Source organism: Oenanthe melanoleuca, chromosome 2 (assembly GCF_029582105.1).
Source record: "Oenanthe melanoleuca isolate GR-GAL-2019-014 chromosome 2, OMel1.0, whole genome shotgun sequence".
In the NCBI taxonomy this organism is placed as follows: Eukaryota; Metazoa; Chordata; class Aves; order Passeriformes; family Muscicapidae; genus Oenanthe; species Oenanthe melanoleuca.
In genome coordinates, this window is record NC_079335.1 from 33,672,209 (window position 1) to 33,695,828 (window position 23,620).

General features: G+C 36.5%; 1 protein-coding gene across 1 annotated transcript in view; it reads right to left on the reverse strand.

Annotated features, from left to right (window-relative positions):
• Nucleotides 1–11,527: 11,527 nt before the first annotated feature.
• PREX2 (phosphatidylinositol-3,4,5-trisphosphate dependent Rac exchange factor 2) overlaps nt 11,528–23,620 on the reverse strand; it is a 169,993-nt gene continuing 157,900 nt past the window's right edge. Inside the window, exons 39-40 of the mRNA XM_056484325.1 lie at nt 19,686–19,753; nt 11,528–16,853 (exon numbers count right to left, since the gene is read on the reverse strand). Of these exons, the coding sequence (XP_056340300.1) occupies nt 16,808–16,853; nt 19,686–19,753 (114 nt within the window). The 3' untranslated portion in view covers nt 11,528–16,807. The remainder of the gene's footprint in view (nt 16,854–19,685; nt 19,754–23,620) is intronic.

Genomic DNA, 23,620 nt, shown 5'->3' on the forward strand with positions numbered 1-23,620 from the left:
TATCTCTGAGATCCATAAAAAGGCAAAGAGCTCAACTGCTTATGGGAAGGTCAAGTTAAAAACTAGATCTTTGCTGAGCCCCCTGGCTTCATCCACTCTGCCACAGCTGCAGTGCAGCTTGGCACACCCCTTACCATGCATCTCTCCACACCTGCACAGAGGCTGCTCATGTGGCACCTGCAAAGCCTCAGGGAACAGCCCAGCCGGAGCTATCCACAGCTGCCAGGTGAAGTGCAGAACTAACTGCTGCCTTCTCCTGCCCCTCTTCCTCCTCCTCCTCCTCAGGAGTCCATGCCATTTGATATCTGTCTATCTTTCCTGAGTCTGCACCATTGCAGAGGATGAGCCATTGCTATGTAGACAGTAAACTTACTGCAACAACTGGTCTTTGAAATGCAGGTATCCAACCACTGAGCAGTTGGACAACATTCCAGCCAGGCTTCCCATCACAAAGACAAAATGAATCCAGAGGAGCAGTGCCACTTGTTGAATACTCCTGGTGCAACACTCCAAGCAAGATGTATTTGAGACTGTGGCTCACAACACCTAGCACCTGCAGGAAGCCTGTGGAGTCTACAGCCCACAGCTTGTACTGATCAGCTGGCCACCAGTGTGGGGTCAGAGTGACTGGAAGGAACATGTGGGTCACTAAGGGCTTCAGCTAGTGGCAATTAATTCAGCAGCCGGGGTAATTTAGGTTCATGGGGACATGAAAGCCATGCTGCCTTCAAAGTTAGATCAAATTGCTTATGGTTTTCCACCTGTGTCTTGAAAATCTCCAGGATTTTACAGCCTGTTTGAGGCAGAATGTACCGGGGTTAAGGTGCATGTTTTTTCCTGTAACACTAATCACACTGCATTTCCCATATTTTATCTTGTGACCATCACATCTTGTGCTTCAGCTCTGAACTTATCAGAAGAATCTTCTGCAACCCCCTCCTCACCAGGCTAAATAGGTGCCAATCCTTCAACCTCACCTTGTCTGCCATGTGCTCCAGCCCTGTCTTCCTCTGCTCTGCTCTCTAGAGGTTGTAGACATGTCTTGATTCCCATCACTTAACTATGATACCAGGTGAGGCAAAGTTAGAAAATGCTAAAATATTTGAAAACAAAATCTTAAGTAAAGCAAAACACATTACAAGAGTACATTATTGTTTTAAAGTTTGGCAGAAACAATTTTCATCCTAGTTTGATTCTGTCCCATTGTTGACCTCAATTGTATAAGGTGGCAGCTTTCTTCCTGAAAGGCTTTGGACTCAGTTAGCAATATATAGAAAAAAACAGGTTAGGGCTAATATTTTGCACAGTGAGCTGTTCTTTACAGAACTGTCCTTTACAGAAATCAATACAATAACAACCTAATGAGGCTTGTTCTAGAAAAATCTTACTTTGGAGGAGAAGATGCATTTCTGTGATTGTTTGATAGAAAAATTTATTATTTGAGTTTATTCTTCTGTCACACTTCTTTATATTTTAATCTGTTTAATTACATTATTTCTTGCAGCAATTGAATTTGGCAGTCTCTCAGTAAGACAATATGCCTTATATCCTCATGTTCAGTTTTTCACCAAGATGGAACTGTCTGTCGATTAAATCAGTGGAAATTCTCTTTATCGGTACTCCTCAAAATTTGATCATAATGAGTAGATGCTGCTGTCTTGTAAGATCTCTAGAGTATAAGGAGTTGCTCCTTAAAAAAGTATCACCCATAAAAAACCTGCATAAGCATTATTTTTTTTCTATTACTATGTATATTTTCTAGAAAATAAAGCTTTTTTAAAAATGCAAAATATAAACCTTCTTCTCAATGTGACAAATTTAACAAAATACTGGAGTATCAAAGAAAATCCTACCTTCTGCCTGACAAAAAAAACCTTTTCAGTAAGAGCATTCAAAGTGTTGTTACTTTATACATAGCAGAACACAGATGCAAGATGTGATATTAACAGTGACTCATTTTACCAGAAAAACCTGGCAGACATAGTTGCAGTTTGGTTTTATGTTCATAGCCATCATGCTGAAAAAGCCTTTCCTCAAGAAGCTTTTTTGCTATAAGCCTAAATATGAAAGCTTATGGTAAAATACTCTGGACTCTTTAAAACACAGCCCTGCAGAGACTAACTAACTTGACTGATATGGACTGTTTTCAGAAATAAAAGCATTCAGGGGCCTAAATCTTATTCCTTTTCACACAAGGCTTAAGCAGCTTTTGATTGAGTTCTCCATTTAGATATGCAAAGCCATGCAAAGTATTCCTGCATCCAGTAAGAGGCCATGGACCATGTTGAAATCCAGATTCAGTTCTATGTTATAAATTCCATCCAAAACAAACATCTTGACATTCTGGATAAGTGCCATGAATAGTATTTCAACAAGGTGTAATAAAACTGGAGTTACTTGAGACATTATTGAGTCAGAGCCAAGCACATCTACACTAAGCTAACTACCCCTTTCTCTGCTGCCTCAATAGAGCCAAGTAGAAATAGCTCTGCTAACAACTTGTATTGCACAAAATGCAAATCCATGGAAGGATGTGTTTGCCTCTGGAACCACTGGAATAGCAAATTCCTTAATCTATTGAGGGGTTTTCCTTTCCAGAGGCAATAACACCAATCCAGACACATGTAGCTGTCTCTAAAGAAAAAAGCTCTGGTATTCATTAGCCAATGTTCAGCTCTAGGAGTCACTCCCGAATAGAATCTGAAAAACTGAAAAGATTGATGCAGTTTCCATCTTACAGCTTTATTTAAAAGCTTAGAAAGTCTGCTCAAATGACAAGTTACAGTGATTTTCAACCTGTTCACAGCTTCTAAGATGCCAGCCTTGAGGTTTTTTTCAGAGATAGGTAGCAAGAAACTTTAACTGATGAAAATTACTTGAATATAGATCCCTGCAAATTCCTCTAGGGATAACAAGATGTGACAGCTCAACTGCTTCCATTCGTATTAGTTCCCTTTGCAACCATTGAAATTAAAAAACTGTAAGAAATAGATTTTTATGCATGTGTTTATTTTAATTTAAGCTAGAGGTTTAAGCCAGGAAACTTCATGTAGGGAGCAGAATCTGTAAGAGCAGACACATCTGAGAATTTTGAAAATACTGTGCAACAATGAGAAGATATCTTTATGTTTTTTCTCTAGAAGGGGTGACCCTTGATATTTTAAATGCTTCACTAAAAATATAGGAATGCACTTCAAATTAACAATGCCAGCCCTATTTTCCTAATTTCCAGTCCAGTTTTCCTAATTTCAATCCCAGATACTTAGTTTTTCAAGTTTTTCAGTAGTCAAGAGTCCCCTTGTCTCATAAGGAGATTCTCAATATCTTCTTTATCACAGGAAAAAAAAAAAAAAAAAAAAAGTTTTTGGATTTTGTTTCCACCAGGTAAAGTTATTTGATGTTACACGAATTCTACTGGAGAAAAAATAGAAAGGAAACATAAGCAAAGCAGACATCTCTCTACTTGGAATTAAAGTTTTATTTAGTACAGAAAACTTGCTGTTCTTCACATTTCTTTGTTCCATCACTTGCTTTTGCATTTGTAATCCAACCATACCGAAATTTCTCCCTAAGTTTTGGGTTGGCAGAATTACAAAATTACAGTTTATAACATTTGCTCAGCCCAAATCAGAGTAAGACTACACAGCTATTATCTGAGCAATTTTGTTGAGAAAATAGTCACCCTGAATTGAATCAAAACCCTATTGAAATCAAATTTTGCCTGCATATACAATATTTTGTGTACTTACAGGTTCCAAGCTCCATGAAATGTAAGAACTGAACTTGGAAATGTTTTATATGCCATTCTGATCATTCTTGTAGTTTCATTTGTCAGACCGAGAGTTTTCTCTCATCTTCTCATTCAAATGAAGGCTCATTTAGAGGCACCTGAAGCCAAAAACGTTTTACCATTGGATCTGAGTTTTGAGCACGGCCTCTGTCTAAAGACCTTAGTCTTCTTAGCAGTTTACTTAACTCTCCCCACCCTCCTCCTCAGCTGCCCTTTTCTTCCTTGCCCAGCCCTAACTAATTTAATTTGGAGGTACTTGAGAAAAAAAGATTATTCTTTATGCTTAGAGAATGAGACCCTGCTAAATAATTAGTACACTGATGCAAAACTTTACTTTTCTTACTCACTATGTAGACAGAATACAGAAATATTGCTGAGAATTTTTTTTCCTTTTTTGCACCTGACCCATTTGTTAGAACATTTAGGGCAAAGCAGAACTAATTATCACCAGCAGAATTATAGACTCAGCAAATTGCATAGCTTCTCCTTTGATAGCTTCAGAATAAATACTAACCTAGTAGCCTGTAGAGTACTGACAAGTGCCTGACTTGGCAGGTCTGGTCCATGAAAGCCCTTATTATAGGAATAATCTATAGTTATGTGGTGAAATAATTGGGGCTCAGCTGTTCCTAGAAGCCTCTGCCAAAATAACTGACTGATTCATTACTGCAGCCCCTCTCTCAGTTGGTGCTTCTGAAAAGTTTTTGATTCTTCAGAAAGTCCAGAGGACACAGATCTTCCTCTTCCACATTCATGGAACTGTATATAGTCCTTTGCTCACAGTAAAATCAATACACACACGTGGGCTGTATTCCCTGGAGGATTACTGGGTTGTATTACCTCAATCTCAAGGTTGTGTGTGAGCTCTTATCTGACATCTGTATTCTGACAAAGCTCCTGCTAATGAAATATGCAGAAAAAAATTGACTTTGTGTTTTTAAAGAAGTTTAATAGATTACTAGATTGTGGTTGAGACTTGCATAGTTTTGGGCATGCCCCAAAGCCAGCAAGCAAGCAGTTGACTACAGAAGTTTACTGGTGCAAATATCAGGAATTCAAATGTTGGTTGGCATGAAGAGCATCAAAAATTTGGATAAAGATGCTTGGAAGCTGAATTTGAATGCTTTTATGCAGAGGAAAGAAAAAAACCTTAAAGTTCAAAGGAAAAACATTATTTATGTTTTACAGATGTCGAAACAGAACAGATTCCGTGGGTTAGGGATTTACCCTAAGTAAATACTTAAACTCATGTTAGGTCTGAAAAGGCTTCTTAATTCCTTTATAGTAATACTACTTTCCTAATTTAGTTACAATCCTGCAATAGAATAAGGAAAATATATGTGATATTTCCAAGTGGATCTAAGAATGGTGTAGTACCTAAAGGACTGAACAACATAAATATGATAACTGTCCAGCAATACTTTCAGATTATTATGGTGCATTTCATTATCCTCAAGGAAAACTAGTTGGAGATTTGTTCTATCGCTAATGTTTCAACAAATAATTGACTTACTTGAGTTCCGATCTTCCAGATTATGAACAATTTTACAAAATCTGTGGATAGTTGATGTGTCTGGGAAGCTGTGGTAATGCAAATGCAGCATGAATAATAAGGTTCACAGTGAGTGGGAGCTGGTCAGAAAGCCTGTCACTAGGTGTTTAGCTGAGACATTCATATATTCAAGGGCATTTTTGAAAGAAAGAGAAGAGGAAGTTCTGAATATAAACCAGAATCTTTGAATAACTGATTATATTGCCAGTAAGCATTTAAATATAACTTTTCTTACACTGGGATTGGCAGCTAAGATGAAAGGTCTCTCAACAATGACTCAAGCCATATTAGACAAATACATAGTGGAGTTAAATACTGGAATTGCATGTGAGTGTGAAAAATGTGCATACATAATAAATGTAAGTGAAAGATCAGTAAGTGAAAGATCAAGCTTGTTTATAAGAATTGGTATTTCACTTCTATTCCAAAGGTAGTTAATGACACTATGAATATTACCTCATTTGTCTTACTTTTTTTAGTCATCTCATGAGATTCTTAAAGCTGCTCCTTTAGAAACAGTGCAGGTAGCCTGGTGGGATTTTAAAAAGCATTCTGATGCCTAATTATGATGGAAATATTTTAGATTAGACTTCAGAAGTTTTAACAAGTGTTTGTGTTTATGATTAGATAACCAAATACAAATGCCTCATAAAAAGGATTTAAGACTTTTCTTGCAATAAACCAGAAGAACTTAGGTGTTCACTGGAAAATTTTTGGAGTTTGCTAATGGACATGAATATTAGCTTTGTTCTCAGTGTGATGGATATATCTGGACACTTAGCATTTGTTGACACCAGTACCTAAATGAGGAAAAGACAAGCTGTACAGCAGAATCCAAGGCCAAAGTTTGGATTCATATCTTAACACCAGTTGGATATATATGTAGATGTAGATGTATGTGTATGTGTATGTGTATGTGTATGTGTATGTGTATGTGTATGTGTATGTGTATGTGTATGTGTATGTGTATGTGTATGTGTATGTGTATGTGTATATACTCTGATAACCCAGCCCCAAGCCACCTCTGAAAAACATGACACAATTTCTGATTTTACTCTTAGATACTGCAATTTCAGTACCTATACCATAATGCCAATGCTGTTCAAAATGGCTTGTGAGCGTCTCTAAAATCTCCAGATGCCTCTCTTCCCTTCTGACTGAAAAAAATTCCTGAGTGATTGTAGCTCTGCTCCAAGTCCACCTAGGGGACTGGTAGGCAAATAGCTTGCAGTCTAGTTCTCATCTAAGTGCTTCTGGAATCTGAAACAAAGGCCTGATTCCAAATGCATACATTTATAACATCTAACACAAATGAGGGTATAAAAATCTTCTTAAGAGTTTTTGGCCTGGCAACTGAAAGCTTTTAGTCCAAACTAAACAGCATGCCCTCCTGTGAACGTGCTTATCCCAGGACTGCACTCCAGTGGCCTGCCTGTGCTCTAGAAAAGGAGCAACTCTTTATCTCTCCTGCTGTAGCTATACAGGATATATACAGATATACAGCACTGGACTAGCAGAAGTGCAAGGCAGAACCACCGCAACACCTCCTCTGTCTGTCCTACCACACCTCCCTGCTATTCTCCAGTAGCTGAAACACTACATAGCTGTCATTGCAGGATGCAGAAAGCAATTTTTCAGCAGAGAGACTGTTAAAATCTAGGGAGACAAAAAGTATCATTTCCCATAGAAGCATAGTTAAACAGCTCTGTATGGGAGGCAAACAGAAAATTTCACAGGAAGGGCAAAAGAGAAGCACATTTTTTCCATTTCAGCCCATCACATTCAAAGCAGGCCTGCTTTCATGTATCACAAGTTTAAAAAACCCATCAGAGCTTTGTATTTCCACACTGCACTGACAGCAGTGCTCCATGATACGCTTCAAGCCAATTCTGAATGAAACAGAAAATGGTTTTGGTTCAGCACATCTGAAAAGCCCTCAGTATCTGTGATTTTCTTTCCTTTGAACATGAGCAGAGTCCATTTTCCATGCTGGTTTATTCTTTGTCCTCCCCACTGAGTCCATTTTAAGGAAGGTTCACAAGGATTATTAGCATTTTGAAACATGGAAATAAAACTCAGTAGAAGAACAGCAGAAGGAGTTCCTCTCTTTAGATAAAATTTTCTACTTCTTTGACAAAATTTTGAACTGCTTTGAAATTTACTGAAATCCTGATTATCATGAGGGGTATGTCTCCAGTTCTTTTGATCTAATGTGGCCTAAGGCAAATATAAATGTTGAGAATACCTAGGAAGAAACTAGGAATTTCCACTTTTTTCTGCCCTTCTCATTCTAAAACACAATATAGACAGTTGTCCCACTTGTATTCTAGCTGGTACAGAATATCTGTTCCCTGTTCGTCTGGCAGTCAGATATATGAAAGACCGTCAGGAAGGCACATATTCTACTTTCATGACACTGTACTGAGTTTTTATTTTGTTATAAGGTCGTTTAGATCATAGAGCACTAATGTGCACAGGGTGCATTTTTATCACAATCTCAGCAGAAAGCACTTCAGTCACACTTCCATCTTCAGAGTCCTCTCTTTGCCTGACTGCTCACCACTAGGAAAAGTGCTCCTGCAGGGAGCTCCAAAGACACTGTGACCACCAAGAGAGGTGTTGAAGGCACAATAAGCCCATATGATCAGTGTGACTGGAATATTAGCTTCTACTGTTCCTCTGAAAGGCATCTCGCCTGGCTGAATAAATGAGTTCATTAAATTAAAAAAAAAAAGGAGGAAAATTTCTTAAAATCTCATTGAATATATTGTTTTGTTACTGAAGAAAGTAGACATTTATTGATTGTTTCTCATGTTAGATATAAAAATAGGAGTTATGATTACATAGAGGATTTGTGTTTATTTAAAGATAAGGCCTAAGACTAAATGAGATTCACTTTCTTCTCATGACTGCTGTGTGGTGAATACCCAGATAACCTAATTTAGTCCTATGCTACAGTTTCAAATATTAATGCCTTCTGTCAAAGTCATGGGAATTAGTCCAGAAATGAAAGCCTACTGTCTGTTCTGTCTGTATCAGGCCCACAAATTGGCACATGATTGTAATTATTTCCCTCTTTCCCAAGCTACTAATTTTCCAGGGTGTGCTGACAAAATTCCAAACACCTACTCAACTTCTAAATGTATAAAAGCTTTATGTATTTTCCTCTTGGAACAGCACCTAATATATTGCTAAGCATTCAATCAAGCTTCACTTTGTCTTGACTTTGAATTCAGCTGCCACTCAACATATTTTGAAATGTATTACAATATTAGCAAATCGAGCTGATTAGCATCAGACATTATTTCCGTCTTAATCTGGGTGATACTTTGTCATTAAGTTTTGTGATGAAGCACTGGCTGTAGATAATACAGTGCTGATGTTCATTTGCTTGCAGTCATGTCCTGTATTGGTTTGATTAGACCTACTCTATGGCTGGTTGATGACAAAACCTCATTGATTACATGTGGTCTGCTTCTCATTTCCAGTCAAGCTTTCTGTCTTGAGACATGAATAGTTTCATTAATTAGGTGAACTAAACACGTTGACAGCCATTCAAGCTAGTCTGGGTCTGGCATAATAGTGCTGGTATTATGGATTCATTCTCTGCAGTCAATGAAAATTCGGTTATTCATTTAAATGAAAGCAGAATCAAAACCTATTGGTGTTCCTTTCATTTGATTATGCTCCCAGAATATATCCAGTACAATTTCCTCCTACTTTTAGAGGCTGTTATACTTCACAAGGAAAGACACTGATTATTTATTCCAGATGTTAAAATCCCTCTTACCCTGATAAAGAACTCTAAATAATTAATGGCTAGCTAAAACCTAGAGCTTAAAAAAAATCTAGATATAAGTTAAAATTCTAACAATTCATATTGAGTCTTCTATAAAGCATGCAGTTGTTTATAAAACATCTACTGTGTTAAATACTTGGAAAAACTAAAGCCAGATCTTCAGGACATTCCACTGCTGTGTTTACACTGCTCAGCATTTGCCTTATATTATACTCCTCCTAAGTACCCAGTGGCTTTTTCCCCATCTCCCATCCTGATTACATCCTGGAGATCCATTTTCAAATCTTTTTGCCAAATTAGGAAAATAGACATTTTTGTACACTACACTTAGTCCCAAAATTGAAATCAATGGAAGAAGCCTTCCATCTACCTTGTGACTGGAAATGGGCATTTCCCCTTCCCCTCCCACCTCTCCATTAATCTAACTCACTGGTCTGCTTCAAGACAGCACAAGGCAGGAGTGTTTCACACATGGACAAGCCTGAAGCAGCACTTCCTCCTGGGAAGCAGCAAGAGCAGGTCCACTCCCAGAAGGAGGACAGGCTGGGACTTGTGGGTGAACACAGTGCAGGGGCCTCCCCCTGAAAGGACCTGGAAAACAACAGGCTCTGCTGACAGTCTAGGGATGATCAGAAAGGGTAAAATATTGAAGCAGGTTCAGGGTCCATCCATAAAGTCCTATCACAAGCAGCAGAAGATGGGATTAGGGACAAAGTGACCCATAGCTCAGGTTTCAAGGCTCACCCTGGCCATAAGAGGCTGCTGACAGGAGCTGCCCAGGCCTGATCTGAAATGCTGCCCAGAACATATGGCCAGTGACTGCGGGGATGAGGTTGTTTTGGACAATTAGGGCATTTTAGTGTCCTCAGAACCCTGGCAGCTCCACAGAGCACAATCAGTATGGAAATAAAGGGGGAGAAGGGAATCAAGTACTATCTGGGAAAGTAGTTTCAGAGAATTAAGATTCTACAAGCAAGAATGAAGTAACTGTTAGCAATTCCACTTCATTAGTATAAGCCAACTATGAGCTTCATCTATCCTATTTCTGCATGACATAATGAGCTATTAAAAAAACCTCCAAAGCAATCAAATACATACTAAAAGTAAGTTTATGAGTAGCATTTAAAAGGAAGTGTCTTTACTGTCAAAGCTTAGCAGACACATATTTTGAAGGGAGACAAAGATATATTATCTTTTTTGAATCATGGACTCACACCGTGCTCATTTGACATGTAAGTGTACCAAGTGCCTTTGCAGACTTTTTGACTTTCAAATCATGATGATAGCAACCCTTTCTCATGAAAGATGCAAAATTACTGGACACCCAAGTACTACCATGGTGTAATTGATTATCTTTCTCAGCAGTTGTTTCAAAGCACTATTTATTCCTATTGTGTACACTGATCAAGAGAAGAATTCTTTGGACTTGATTTCTGAGGTATTCATGGCAGCAAGACCACAGAAATAAGGAGCACTGAAAAAAGAAACTTCACTTTTAATGGTAGAAAAGCAGACTATATTTGAAAACCTGTGGTCACTTATGCTGCTGAATACTTTAGCATGCCATGCTGCCTTCCTTCACAAAATTGAAAAAAATGAGAAATACATAGACAGAAGGAAAAGAAATCTATCTTTCAAGTATAGTTATCCAGAAACACTTGCATCCTCCTCCTTGCTTGTATAACATGGTAAAACAAAAGGGATTTTACAAAGTAATTGTAGTTGCTTTTGGTCCTGTCTCCACTGTTCCTTTCAGTTCTTTCAGTTGTGATCTGTTGATTACAACAACCACGTAGAAATCAGAACTTACTTCATATAGAGACAACTGCTCTGGAAGGTCTAATACTTACCAGCTTTCAGTCCTACAAAAGAAACTCCTGTGCAAGTGCATCTCCTCAATCCCAAAAGATCCCTCTAAGGGATCAGTCATTTATTGGTGGTTTTTCAGTACAAGGAATACAACACTCCACACCGTGCTTGTCAGATTACCCTTCTGCACAGCAGTCAGCAGAAAGTCCTCAGACAAAGGAGTGCAGAAATGGTGGGTATTTCAGAGCTTCGTGGAACAGTGATGGCACCATAGGGCCAGAAAGCAATTTTCATGCCTGTGTCTCTTCCAGCCTTCACAAAATACAGCTGCCCACAGCCAGGGGCTTCTGCTCATGCAGGGTTCAGTTTTCTAATGGTTCTAAAGATATATTTCAATTACCAGCAATGAGCCTAGGTTGGGCTTGAGTTTGCAGAAGAGATTCCTATTAGAAACATTTATTTCTAGAAGTTTAATTTCTGTTCTCCTGAAGGAGAATTCCTAGGCAGGCACACTGAAAGGGCTGAAGACCCTCAACCCCCTCCCCCCCAACTTACTTATTGCTTACAAATAAAGAAGTTTACAGTGGTCATATTATGAATAGTTTTATTGCTGACATTTTGTAATACATTGTTACCATTCCAGTCTTTACTATGTAACTAAAAAAATAAACCATAGATCTAAAAGTACACAGTATTAGTCTTACCCAAAATCGATATAACTGATTCCAAGTATGCTACAGAGGCACTTGACAAAATAAAGGAAAAAGTAATTTAAATCCGTGTTCCAAGGATCTTTAATTCCAAAGTTTACTTCCAACAAACTCAACTACCCACAGAACTGCTAGTTTGATTGTTTTCAAACAAAAGCTGACTGAGACATTCTGTGTATGGCTGTACTTACACATAATATTTCAAAGCAGTAATGGTCTCTTGTGCTTAATGAGATGTTACAAAATATATTCTTAATTTGAAAAATGTGTGCAATACTCAATGCAGAAATTAAGTTCATTTTTAAAGAGTAACACAAGTATAACCAAATACATACACTATATACAGGGTGTAAAGAAGTTGTTAAGGCTGCTTAGTTTTTAAAATCTGGCATATGGTACTGCAGATAGGACACACATACACACACAGAAGATGTCGTGGGTATTCCCTTGAAAGTCCAAATCTAAGTACTTGTAGAAATGCCCCAACTACTTTGAACACTCTGTAGGATTTTCAAACTGAAGTAGATGTTATTTCTAAAGCAGATTTCTAGTATGGATATATATATTTTTAGAGAAGAACATTAAAAAAAAAAAAAAAAAGCTTGATTAGCCTCTGGACAATCTGAAATTTCTCAACAGTGTTAACATTTGCATGACTGTGTGTGCTGTATCTTCATTTATACATATGTAACAAGAAAACATAAACCAACATCTTCTAGCAGGAATAGGGAAACATTAATAATAATAAAAAGTCTTTAGGAAAACTTGGTTTATATATACAGTATATAAAAAACCCTACACAATTGTCAGCATACAAAAATATGAGTTTAATATCTTTTTATACTTCAAAACCTAATGATGAAAAATCCAGGTATCCTGAGTCAGGTATGTACTGCACATCTAATTTACCAATGCCAGAGTACTTTTGGAGTACAATTAGAAAAGCACTACCTGCATTTATCAAGTACAGAGATAAAATACATAAGGCAATGCATTAGCTCTTTTCATACTGTTAAAAAAAAGTGCAAAATATGCGTAAAATGCTGGCAGACATCCATGAAGGAGCTGTAAAGTAAAAAAGTGTGGAACAATATGCAGATATATACTACAGCTACTGATTTTCTCATTTAAATGAAAATAAATGAAAGACACTTTCCTTTTTTGAGCATCATGCTTAACCATGATGTGTATACTCACATTCAGGCAATTGTCTTAAATACATACACATATATATACACACACACACACTACATCTGACAAAGAATTAATAAAACATGTTTGCTTGTGAATTTCTCTGGCTAAAAACAGATCAATAAAAGTGGTTAATTTTTCTTCCATTAAAGGATTCTAACAAATGAAATTAAGTATGACTACTATAAATCCTTGTTGACCGAAGTTTAATTGTTTTGGCTGTAAACCAAGAAGAGCAGTTCTGACCACTATTGACTACATTAAAATAAACAAATACAAACCAGTCCAAAAACCTGATGCATTTCCTAAAACCCAGTGAAATCTACCCAAAAAGCCACTACAGATTCCAGCTGTCTCAGTGGACATGAAATTGGTTGGTTGCTGCAGCTAACAGCAGGAATATTTACTTTAAAACAGATCTCTAAACACAAAGTTTGAGATTGAAAAACTGGACTATATACATTTTTATATTTATTTATTTACATTTAAAATCTACAAGGTAAATAGGTATTAAAGAATAACTGGCTTGGGGAAGTACACTGAATCAATAGCCATTTCATAGACTAAAGACTGTTTAACATCCTGTTATTCACAGATGATGGTTACAAAGGCCAAAGCTCTACTTAAAATCTGTTTTCTCCAAGCATGGATGCTATGGCAACTCATGGCAATTCAGCTGTTCCTTGGCCTGTAACTCTCCCTTCCTAGACTAGCATTGAATCATGGTAGTATTTGGTAATGTATGCCTCTAGATCCTTGCATTTATTCCCAGAAGAATTATGCTTGACTTGGGTGAAAAAGTAAAAATTACATACAGAATGCTTTCCCTAAACCAATACAACACATGGTTGTAAAGAAAAGGCTACATAACCCATTTCTGTCAAAGCAAAGATTTAAGGAGCTATAGGTGATAAAATTCTTGTAAATCATCACTCTTGGTCATCTTTTTGTCATCTGTGAGTTTAAAAGAGGATAAACATATTGTGATGAGAATGGATTTTGTTTTTGCTCTGCAAGTGCACCTTGTATAAGGAATAAATATGTCCTACACCTATACCAAACCAAATAAACAGCTTTAATAATGAACATGTATAAATTTATATTTTAAGAATGGACTTGAATAAGTCCATTTAATATTGTTAGAAGTCAATAGAATAGTGTTAGAATGTGCAGTGTGCTCTGAAAGCAGAGAGACAAGAAAACTAATCTGAATACCACACAATGTTTCATACAGGCCATCGAAGAACGTTTTGAGAAATCAGATCCCCACTTTTTAATAGACAATAAGTGGGCCATTTATGTCCCATTTCCTCTGAAAATAGGTTGGACTCGATCTATAAGTTGGAATCAATTATCCCACAGATCTTTTCCAAACTAATTGATTCTGTCATTCTGTGTGTTACTAAGCAACTCTGTTATTTTTATGTGCTACCTGTAATCCCAGAAAATCAAGCGTTAAGTTTCTCAGCTCCTTTGATATCAGGCTAAATAGACACTTTATTTTGCAGTATGGATCACCAATAAAGCTCATAATGCTGAATAGTTTTTTGAAAACTGTCTCCAGAGGGGGCAAAAAAGAATAAAGGACCAAAAGTTAGACACCAAAATAAGAGACCAAGACTTCTGATGCACACTCATGAAACAACAGCTAAATAAATTTTTCCAGTGACTGGCTTATAACTATTTGTCCCTTAAAAATGTCTATTATCCCATAATCTCAACAACAAAGTGAAACAGGGAATTATCATATTATAGAGAGACACTATTTTGAGCATTTGCACTCCTACCATTTTTAATGCTATATAAAAAAAGCGATGAGTAGTTACAATAATGCATGTGCATGCAGCAGATTTTGTCCTCTAGGTTATTTTATTGTACACAGGCTCAGCAGCTCCATGCAGCTGACTTTCCTCACAGTAAATCAAGCCTCATGTGGGGAAACCTCACAGGGAGATGTGAGCTCAGAGCCAGGCTGACACCAGCACACCCTTGGCTTGAGGTGCTTATGGCTTCTCTGTACTTCTGATGTCTGGACAAGCAGAAACTGAAATTACTGGTGCTTTTGCCTGGAGCAGGAATTACCACAGCCAGTACTGCTGCTCTGAATGAAACACATCTGAAAGCATGAGATCCTGAACAGAACAGCAATTATAGAAAACATAGCTCTTTCTTATGTGTAAGCATTAGGTCATACTAGACAAAGGCCTTTAAAAGCAATATTTTTTTTAAATTTTGATTTTGCTTTTGAGTATTAAATTTTTTAAATCAAAAAGATCATAGTTCAGTAGCTTCCAGTAACTATGAAAGAGAGTAAACTTTAAAGCACAAAGGTGAAGTTGCTACTGGAGTGTTCATTACTGCATGTCTTTACTATAGTTTAAGGCAAACATTCTCAATTTATGGTAGGACCAGCAATTGATACGACTACATGTTAAAATGGACATATATGCACAGACATATGTATCTGTGGATATATAAAAATTCTTAGCAAATTTAAGGTCTGTGTAAAAACATTTAGAATACTGAAAAAGCCAGGAGCTCTAATTCCTCCTTTGGAGAAAAGTAACAAGTTCCCTAAATATCCTCTTTAAAAAAACCCACTCTCTTCAAGAGTACAGATCCTTTTGAATTTTCAGTTATTGTAGATTGATAGATTCATAAATATTTAGATCATATGCAAAAATTATGTTGTGATTGCTACAGCATAACTACAGGCTGCTGTTGTACAAAAAATAAATTTTATTCAGACAGCATATGTGCTCTAATGGAGAACATAGCTAATGCTACAAGTAGAACTATTTCAGAATACAGTTTTTGTTTTAATGTGTTCATATATAAATCCTCATTTGGGGGCATTTTCTCTGAAAATGCTTTGGCCAAAAGAACAGCCAAATGCAGACAAATTCTCCCTGGGCTCTCTAAGTAGTTAGTACAATTTCAAAATAAATCTATAACAATTACCACTCCAAAGAACTGAGGTGCTATGCAAAACAATTCTGACAAATTTGGAAAATGGTAGCATAAAACATCAAAGCCCCAAACTATGCTTGAACTTCAATCAATCATTTCCAGTTGAACAATACTGACTCATCTCTGCCTCATGTAGATTTGTTAGTGTAGTGCTATAGAAGAATATACACAACTCTGGAAAACTCTGAAATGCAGAAATGTAAATGTAAAACATCTATTTGATGAGTCTGAAACTCAGCCTAACAATGGATGAAGATCAGACTCATCCTTCTCCTCCATTATAATGGCAGCTGCAAAAGGGCAGAACTTTACCTTGTATGCCATAGCATTAGGCACTCCTAATGCCTTGTAGGACCTCCTTCCAAAGCAGTGTGACAAGCACTGCTTCAGACATGGCTGAATTTACTGATTACAAACACACATCCATAGCAGCTGCCTGCAGCCTTTAAACACAATTCTGAAATGAGCATTTCATCGTTAAACTTCACATTGTATTCTTGAAACAGTAAAGTCAACATTCCAAGAAATTATGATGGTGACAGGAAAAAAAGCTTTATCAAGTGCAAAGGGCCCCATATGAAGTGCATGCTCATTATCAAGCCTAGTTTATCTAGGCTTCCACAAGAAATATTTCTGCATAGAGTACAAGTGAAGACATTCCCTCTGAACAAGACTGTTTTTCAAGCTGCTGGCTATACCTATCATGTGGCTGAACAAGACACATCAACTTAATCTGATTCCAGTGTAAAATTCCCAAGGAAGAGTATTATCCTATGAGTGTAAGATTGGAGTGCACAGATTTCAGATATGCTTTTGGGAAGACATTTTTCAATGCCAATGTGTTTCTTTCTTTGTCCTGAGTAAAAGATTTATTTTCTTATTTATCAAAGCTGCAGGGAGATACTGCTATAGTGCAGATGGATTTTTCTCATAAAGTCCCAGTGTCCTAAAGGCCATTACTGGGTTGTTTTCTGGAGCAGATCTCCTCATTCTTCTCCAACAGGTGGTGGTGGCTGGCACAGCTTGTATAATCTGACAATGATAAACAAAGCAATTATTATTCTGAGAACTTGGTCACTTTTAAGATGAGTAAATTTAAGGAACACTAACTAAATCTACATCTTTCTGCACTGCAAAACAAAAGGTACTGAATTCAGTTTAATACCATTGATGTAAAACTAATAAAATCTTCTTTGTAAGTATAATTGTTTACATTGAAAGTGGAATCATTAAAACACATATCTATAAGCAGTCTTATAAACACATTTCAATATAGAAAATTTTCATATTTCTGCACTGAAGATGTCTTCATTAATCCTATTATCAGCTGTTGCCTGTATTTCTCAATTGGAAAAGCTGCTTGGTGAATGCAATTGCCTCCAATTATGTTTTGTCTTGGTCCAGTCAAACCTCACTCTAAAAATACTTCCCTGAAAAACTGATGCTGTTTGAAGCACCTAAGACAGGTGCCAGACATGTGACACTACCATGCAGATTTTAATCTCTCTCTCCCTCTGTTTCTTCATGGATGAACTCAACAGCTGTAAAATTTGGTTCAAATGACTACCTCAGTACAGATTGAAATAGCCACTGCTTTTATAAAGGTTTTTGGACTTCTATTAACTCCTTTTGCAAGGACTTGGTTATTAACAGGAGTTTGAAACTTTAACAATTGAAATACTGAAAATAAAAGGCAATCATTCTGACCTCACACCCTTTGTTCTTTACTCCTGTCCAGCATACAATATCTCCTCTGAAACCACAGCAATTAGAACCAGCCATAGACATGACCTCATTTGAATTACACATATTCCTCTGGGAAAATATAACACTGAAGGAACAGCAAAGAGAAATCTCCACCATAATGTGTTCTGAAAATCATTGGGCTCTTCCACACAGTCATATGGCAGACTCAGAACCACAATCATTTAAGGTCACATTGTGCAGACACCAAAATATCTGTTTAGATCTATATATAAGACAATATACATATATGTCATATTTTTATACTGATGAGAGGATAATGTCTGATCTTTGGTCCTTTAAAAAGAAGCAGAGAAGAATAAATAGGGTTGAATTATTTGATTCTGCTGGCATAATAAAGCAGTAATATTCAAAGCTGGCAGAAGACAGATAAAATTACAGTCAGAATCTCATCTAGAGTAATTGCAGTGGGGTTAATACTTGGTGTTGTTCTAGCAATATTTAATTTCTATGGAGCAAAGTGCAGAAAACCTCAGCCCCACACACTAAGGTCTGTGTATTCTTCAGGTTATAGCAATAATCACTAAGATTGTCTTCAGAGCAAGTGATATAAAGGAATTGTGAAGCAAGCTAACAATAAGGCTGCATAAATCCCTAAGGATCTGAAGATGCTATAGAGCAGAAATAGCCTGTTCTGGGTCAATATCTGTGGGACAACTATTTGAGATTGTACAAACATCAAGAAACAGTGGCAGCTGCAGATGAGAGAACCCTGTCAAGTGATGTTAAATGAAACCAAATATAAAATTGTTTTCAAAGCAGAGAACTGAGAAAGCTATAGTATTGTTTAGTTATACATCAAAAGCATCCTGCTGATGACAATTCTGACTTGTGCATCTAATGCCCTGAGTACAGAGGTCCAGGATATTCCTGTGACATTGCTATTGCTGCTCACTGGCAAGGTGATGTGCCAGGTACATCTGTTTATCCAGTGTTCTCATAATTCTTCTTCAGCATCTCAGTGCTACACTGTGGGAGTTTCAGCTAGAAAGAGGCAGTCTTTTTTCCACAGATGCAATGCTAAAAATCTTGTTGCTAAGTTTCAATTTTTGAGAATTTAGGTTTTTCCTTTATCACAAAAGCTCTGAATCTAGAAAAACATTCTGTCATGTTGGGATGGGAAAATTTGGGTTGCAAGAATTCTTTGGCTGTCTCCACAATTATGTCATGAAGAAATTCATTTAAGGCCCAAATTGTACTATTCAAAATATTAAAAGTCTTCTCCCAGTAATGCTTTCATTGCTTTTAATGTAACAAAATGCTATTTTATTGCCATGGATTCCCACAAAGCAAGACAGTGATGAGGGATCTTTGGTCCTGGACTGCCCCTAAGCTAATCACATTCACACGGTCATCTCTATCAGATTTTATTAATTCCCTGTTTCCTTACTGAAATTTAAACACCACAGTGGATCTGTTATGCATTTCACATATCTGTCTAGCTCATTCAATGTGTTCTCATCAGTCAGCAAAAACATTATGTTTGAATTGGTAATACCCAGGTTAAATTAGTTCTGGATAACTAAAACCATTTGAAGATCAAATTAAGAACGTGGCTGGTTGGTTATTTTTATTTATAAGTATTGTTCTTTTAAAGAAACTTTTCTGTTACCTACAATCCATCACAACATTAAAAAGCTGGATAAATATAGAACAGCCCAATTTTCATTGTAAGCATATTTCAGAAATAGACAAAGAAAGACTATACCATCCCCAAATGCAACTAGAACATGATTTTGCTGAGATACTACGGGACAGTATTTCATTAAAATGAGGTTATGGATCTAATTAAGAGTATTTACCCAAACCCACTAAATATTACAAGTGATGAAGGACTTACTCCAGTGGTTTCATAATTAACATGAACTAGGTTTCATTTTTCAAAAATGGGCGTGTTTTGAAGAGCTACATAGCCCAGATTTCTGCAACTAATCCCTTGAAGTAAAATTGTATGGCTAAGAGTTTTATGTACATTGAGAGCCATATCTTACCAGCTGGAGCATAATATAGTAGATGTTTACTGTTAGCTTTTGAGCAGCTAGGACTGAATTTGGCACAAAGAAGACAAAACCATGGTCTAGGACACAAAGAGTCAGTTACCTTGGCGCAGACTGTGGTGTTCGATCCCTCACTCCTAAATTCTTGGCTGTGTTTTGTACTCTTGCACCCTGTGGAAGAAGAGCAACAATTTTACTCATTTTTCCCACAATAAATTAGGAAATTATCTAAGCTTTGTAAGCATAACTTTGTAAGCATAACATAACTATTGATTATAATTAATTACCACATATGTTTCATCTCCCAAAACAACTATTATCTTCTAAGGTAAGGAACAAGTTAAAGCAATAAAGAAACAAAAATCTTGCCACTTGTCACCAAAGAAATGTACACATCTAGATCTTGCTGATTTAAAAGAGAATAATAAAAAAATTTTAACATTTAATGTTTAAAACAATCCAAACACATCTCATTTCAATTTGACTTTTGTCACCATTCCATGTAGAAGTCATAGATAAAGTTCTTTTCTGACATGTCAGTTATTTCCTAAGAACTTTTGAACAAACAGATATTACAGATTAGTTTCTATGAAAATACTAAATAAAACTAACAAAAAATTTCCTAAATAAGGATTAGAAAAATGCAGGTCCTGATCTTCCTTTATATTCAGAGGATTAAAAAATAAAACCCAAACAAATAGGTAGGAACCTCATGAGCTTGTTTAGTCTAACATTCCTGCTTAAAGCAGGAACAAAAGAAAAGTTGGTATCTCAACTGATCCTTTCAGAAACAATAATGAAAGTACTTTTTTCTCACTGACTCATCTAGTAAGGAGGAAATGGATAAAATATGCACAATATTCATATACCATGAACTACTGTGTGAAAAACACCCTCTTCTGCAAACATACCAGCTTACACATATCAAGGAACTTATCAAAATTTCTTTTTGAATTATGAGGTCTAGCTCTTAAAGTGCAGTTTTATTTATGTAAAGTAGTCATAATAAAGAAATATCTGTTAGGCTTGCTATGTTTTATATAATTCTAAAGGAGATGGAAACTAGTTGTTTTGTCAATAGTAAATATACTTACTCTCCATTTTTTTTCTCCTATATTATGTAAATTCAGGACAAAATAACAGAGAATAAAAATGTATAATCTCAGAATTCTTACTGCGTAATCTTAGATTGACATGAAGCATCAAAGATAATTTATATTTCTAACAGAGCTGCAGTGCCAGATGCACATGATATAAATTAGGTGTAATAATTGGTTTCAGACATAAAGTAAGACTAGACTTTTCAATTGACTGAAATCAGGTACACAGGTAAATGACAAGATCATGGGCTGAAACAGTACATGAAAAGGACTGGCTGCTTACACACAGACAGACTCTCAGATTGTATGTAAATCAACATGTGCCACGAAAAACTCCTGTGTCCTTACATTTTTTAAGGCAAAAAAAAATGGTGATAAGGATAGAAAAAATAACTAGAGTACATATAAAACTCAAGGCAGAATATAAAATTATTTTACTATAGCTGCATCTATCTCAGTAGGATTGTCTCCAACAATTGCAAAGGCACATAACTACAGACCATGACAAACATATGTCTTTACCCAGAAACTCATTCAGAATTCAGTCATTAGTCATTCAATACTTCCTCTCTTCATCAACAAGTATGTATTTAATCAACTTTAGTGATTCTCTTCTTTCCCATCTTATCTTGTACTCACTAATAAATACACATCAATAACCTTGTGAAAGATCCACATCTTTGGTACAATCTTAGCTTGCTACATTAAGAATCAGAGAATGGTTTGGGTTGCTAAAATTTTAGAGATCATCTCGTTTTAACCTCCCACCATAGGTGAGCACACCTTGCACTAGACCAGAATGCTCAAAGCCCCATTCAACCTGTCCCCAAATATTTCCAGGGATGGAGCATCTACAGCTTCTCTGGGCAACATAGTCCAGTACCTCACCACCCTTAATATAAAGACTTTTTTCTAAACCTAATTTATAAAATCTATTCTAATATAAAGAATCAATCTAAGCCAACTCTCACTTTGAAGCCATTACCCCTTGCCCTACCACCACATGCCCTTGTAAAAAGTCCCTCTCCAGCTTTCTGCTCTTTTAATTTGGTTTAAATCTGACAGTTCCATTTGATGCCTTTAGTTCTGCACAGGTGAGGACAATGGTCAGTCACTACCTGTGACACACATTCTTTAGAAGTCTGTTGGCCCCCTTCATGAAGCTGAACAATCCTACATTATTTTGTGTTTCTGTCTGTTCTGTCTCTAAACCTTTCTCAACAATTGATAAGTTTTTTTCTGAATCTTTTCCATTATGCTATATCCTTATGGAAGGGATAAGAACATCAGATAGTTTCAAATGCAGGGTCATGACAGCATGATTTCTACTTTGCCATCAATCCCTGCCTAAACCATTATAACTTCTGCTTTACTGGTAACTGCTGCAAATTGAGCTGATGTTTTCTCCTCATATCCTGAGGTCTTGAACATGAAATGGAATGGGAAGCTCACAGTCAATTATTTTGAATGGGAGCTTAGGACTTATTTTTTTCCCCAGTGTTCTTCACATAAGAGTAATCTATGCTGATTTTTATCTACCATTTTACTGCTCAATCACAAAGTCCTGGAACATTATTTATAATTCTTTAAAGTTACTTCTCATCTTTAATAAAAGGCTTGAAAATAATTCAGTGGAGAATAGGAAGAATGATTAGTTAAGAAAACACAACTGAAAAATGACAGATCAGATCAACTGATTTCTTCTATCTACCAAGTGATAGCTTATCATGGAAGCAATAACCAAATCTGGGACAGACTTTTTAGCAGAAGCTGTGGCAAGAGGTAAATGGGTAATGGCTTTAAACTAAACAAAGGTAGATTCAAAATAGATATAAGAAAGAAATATTTTATTATGAGGGTGGTAACATGAGAACAGGTTGGTCAGAGTATGCTACATGCCCCATTTCTGGCAATCAAAATGCTAAAGTCCACTGCTAAATAGGGAAGAAAATCCGGTTGCTATATTTATGATATACTGGATAGAAAAAGGGAATTAAAGGGGAAAAATTAGAAGAAAAAAGCCACTTAAATGAGGCATGAATAAAGCATCCTAATGAAATGGTTAAGAAAACTCTGGAACAGACCACATGGGAAGCACTGTGCAGGAGTCCCCCCTGCTGGAAGCACAAAAACAGATATAACAAATGTCTGTCAGGAATGACATAGAGATGGTGACAGTTAGACATGTTGAGTCCAGACCTTCTGCACCTCCAGTGGCCTCTTCTCAGTGCCATTTTATAAAATTTTATCATAATAAAGAAACCTCACCATGACAGACTGCTGAGACTGGCATATGATTAAATCACTGAGAGCCAGAATATACATATATTTGCAAAAACAATCTAAATTAATCACATGCTGATCCTGGACGTCAGTGCTGTGAATACCTCTGAGAACAAAACCAGCTTATTTTTGCTTGCATCACTCACTAGACAAACTAATTTTAGTATCTTGCTCACATAATAAATCAAATGCATTGATTTAAAAAGGAGTCTAGCTTTATGCAATCATATAATTTATTGTTTAGTTGGGGGCACAAACTAGACCTCCTTTAAAACTACCAAATTCTTATTTGTTTTGAGGAAAAGCCCCCAAGAATTACTAGCAACTTGCTACGTGACATCTTTTTGTCACCACTGAGCATCATTATATCATTTCTATTTCAATATACTGCTAATTTATAGTTCTCCAATTATATTCTTAATTGACACAGTCTCACATGGGCATAAGGGAGAGCTGTGCTACATGACTCTAGACTGCTACCCTCTGCATACAGGAACTGCCAGAGCACTGGTGAAAGATGATGGCAGTTCTGAGACATCATCAATCCAAACTCTTCTATGTGAACTAGTATTCTTATTGCCATGTTTAAAAATTGCAGGTTTATTTTCAAGCTACACACTAATTTAAGGATAGCAAGAGCCAGTCACATAGAGAA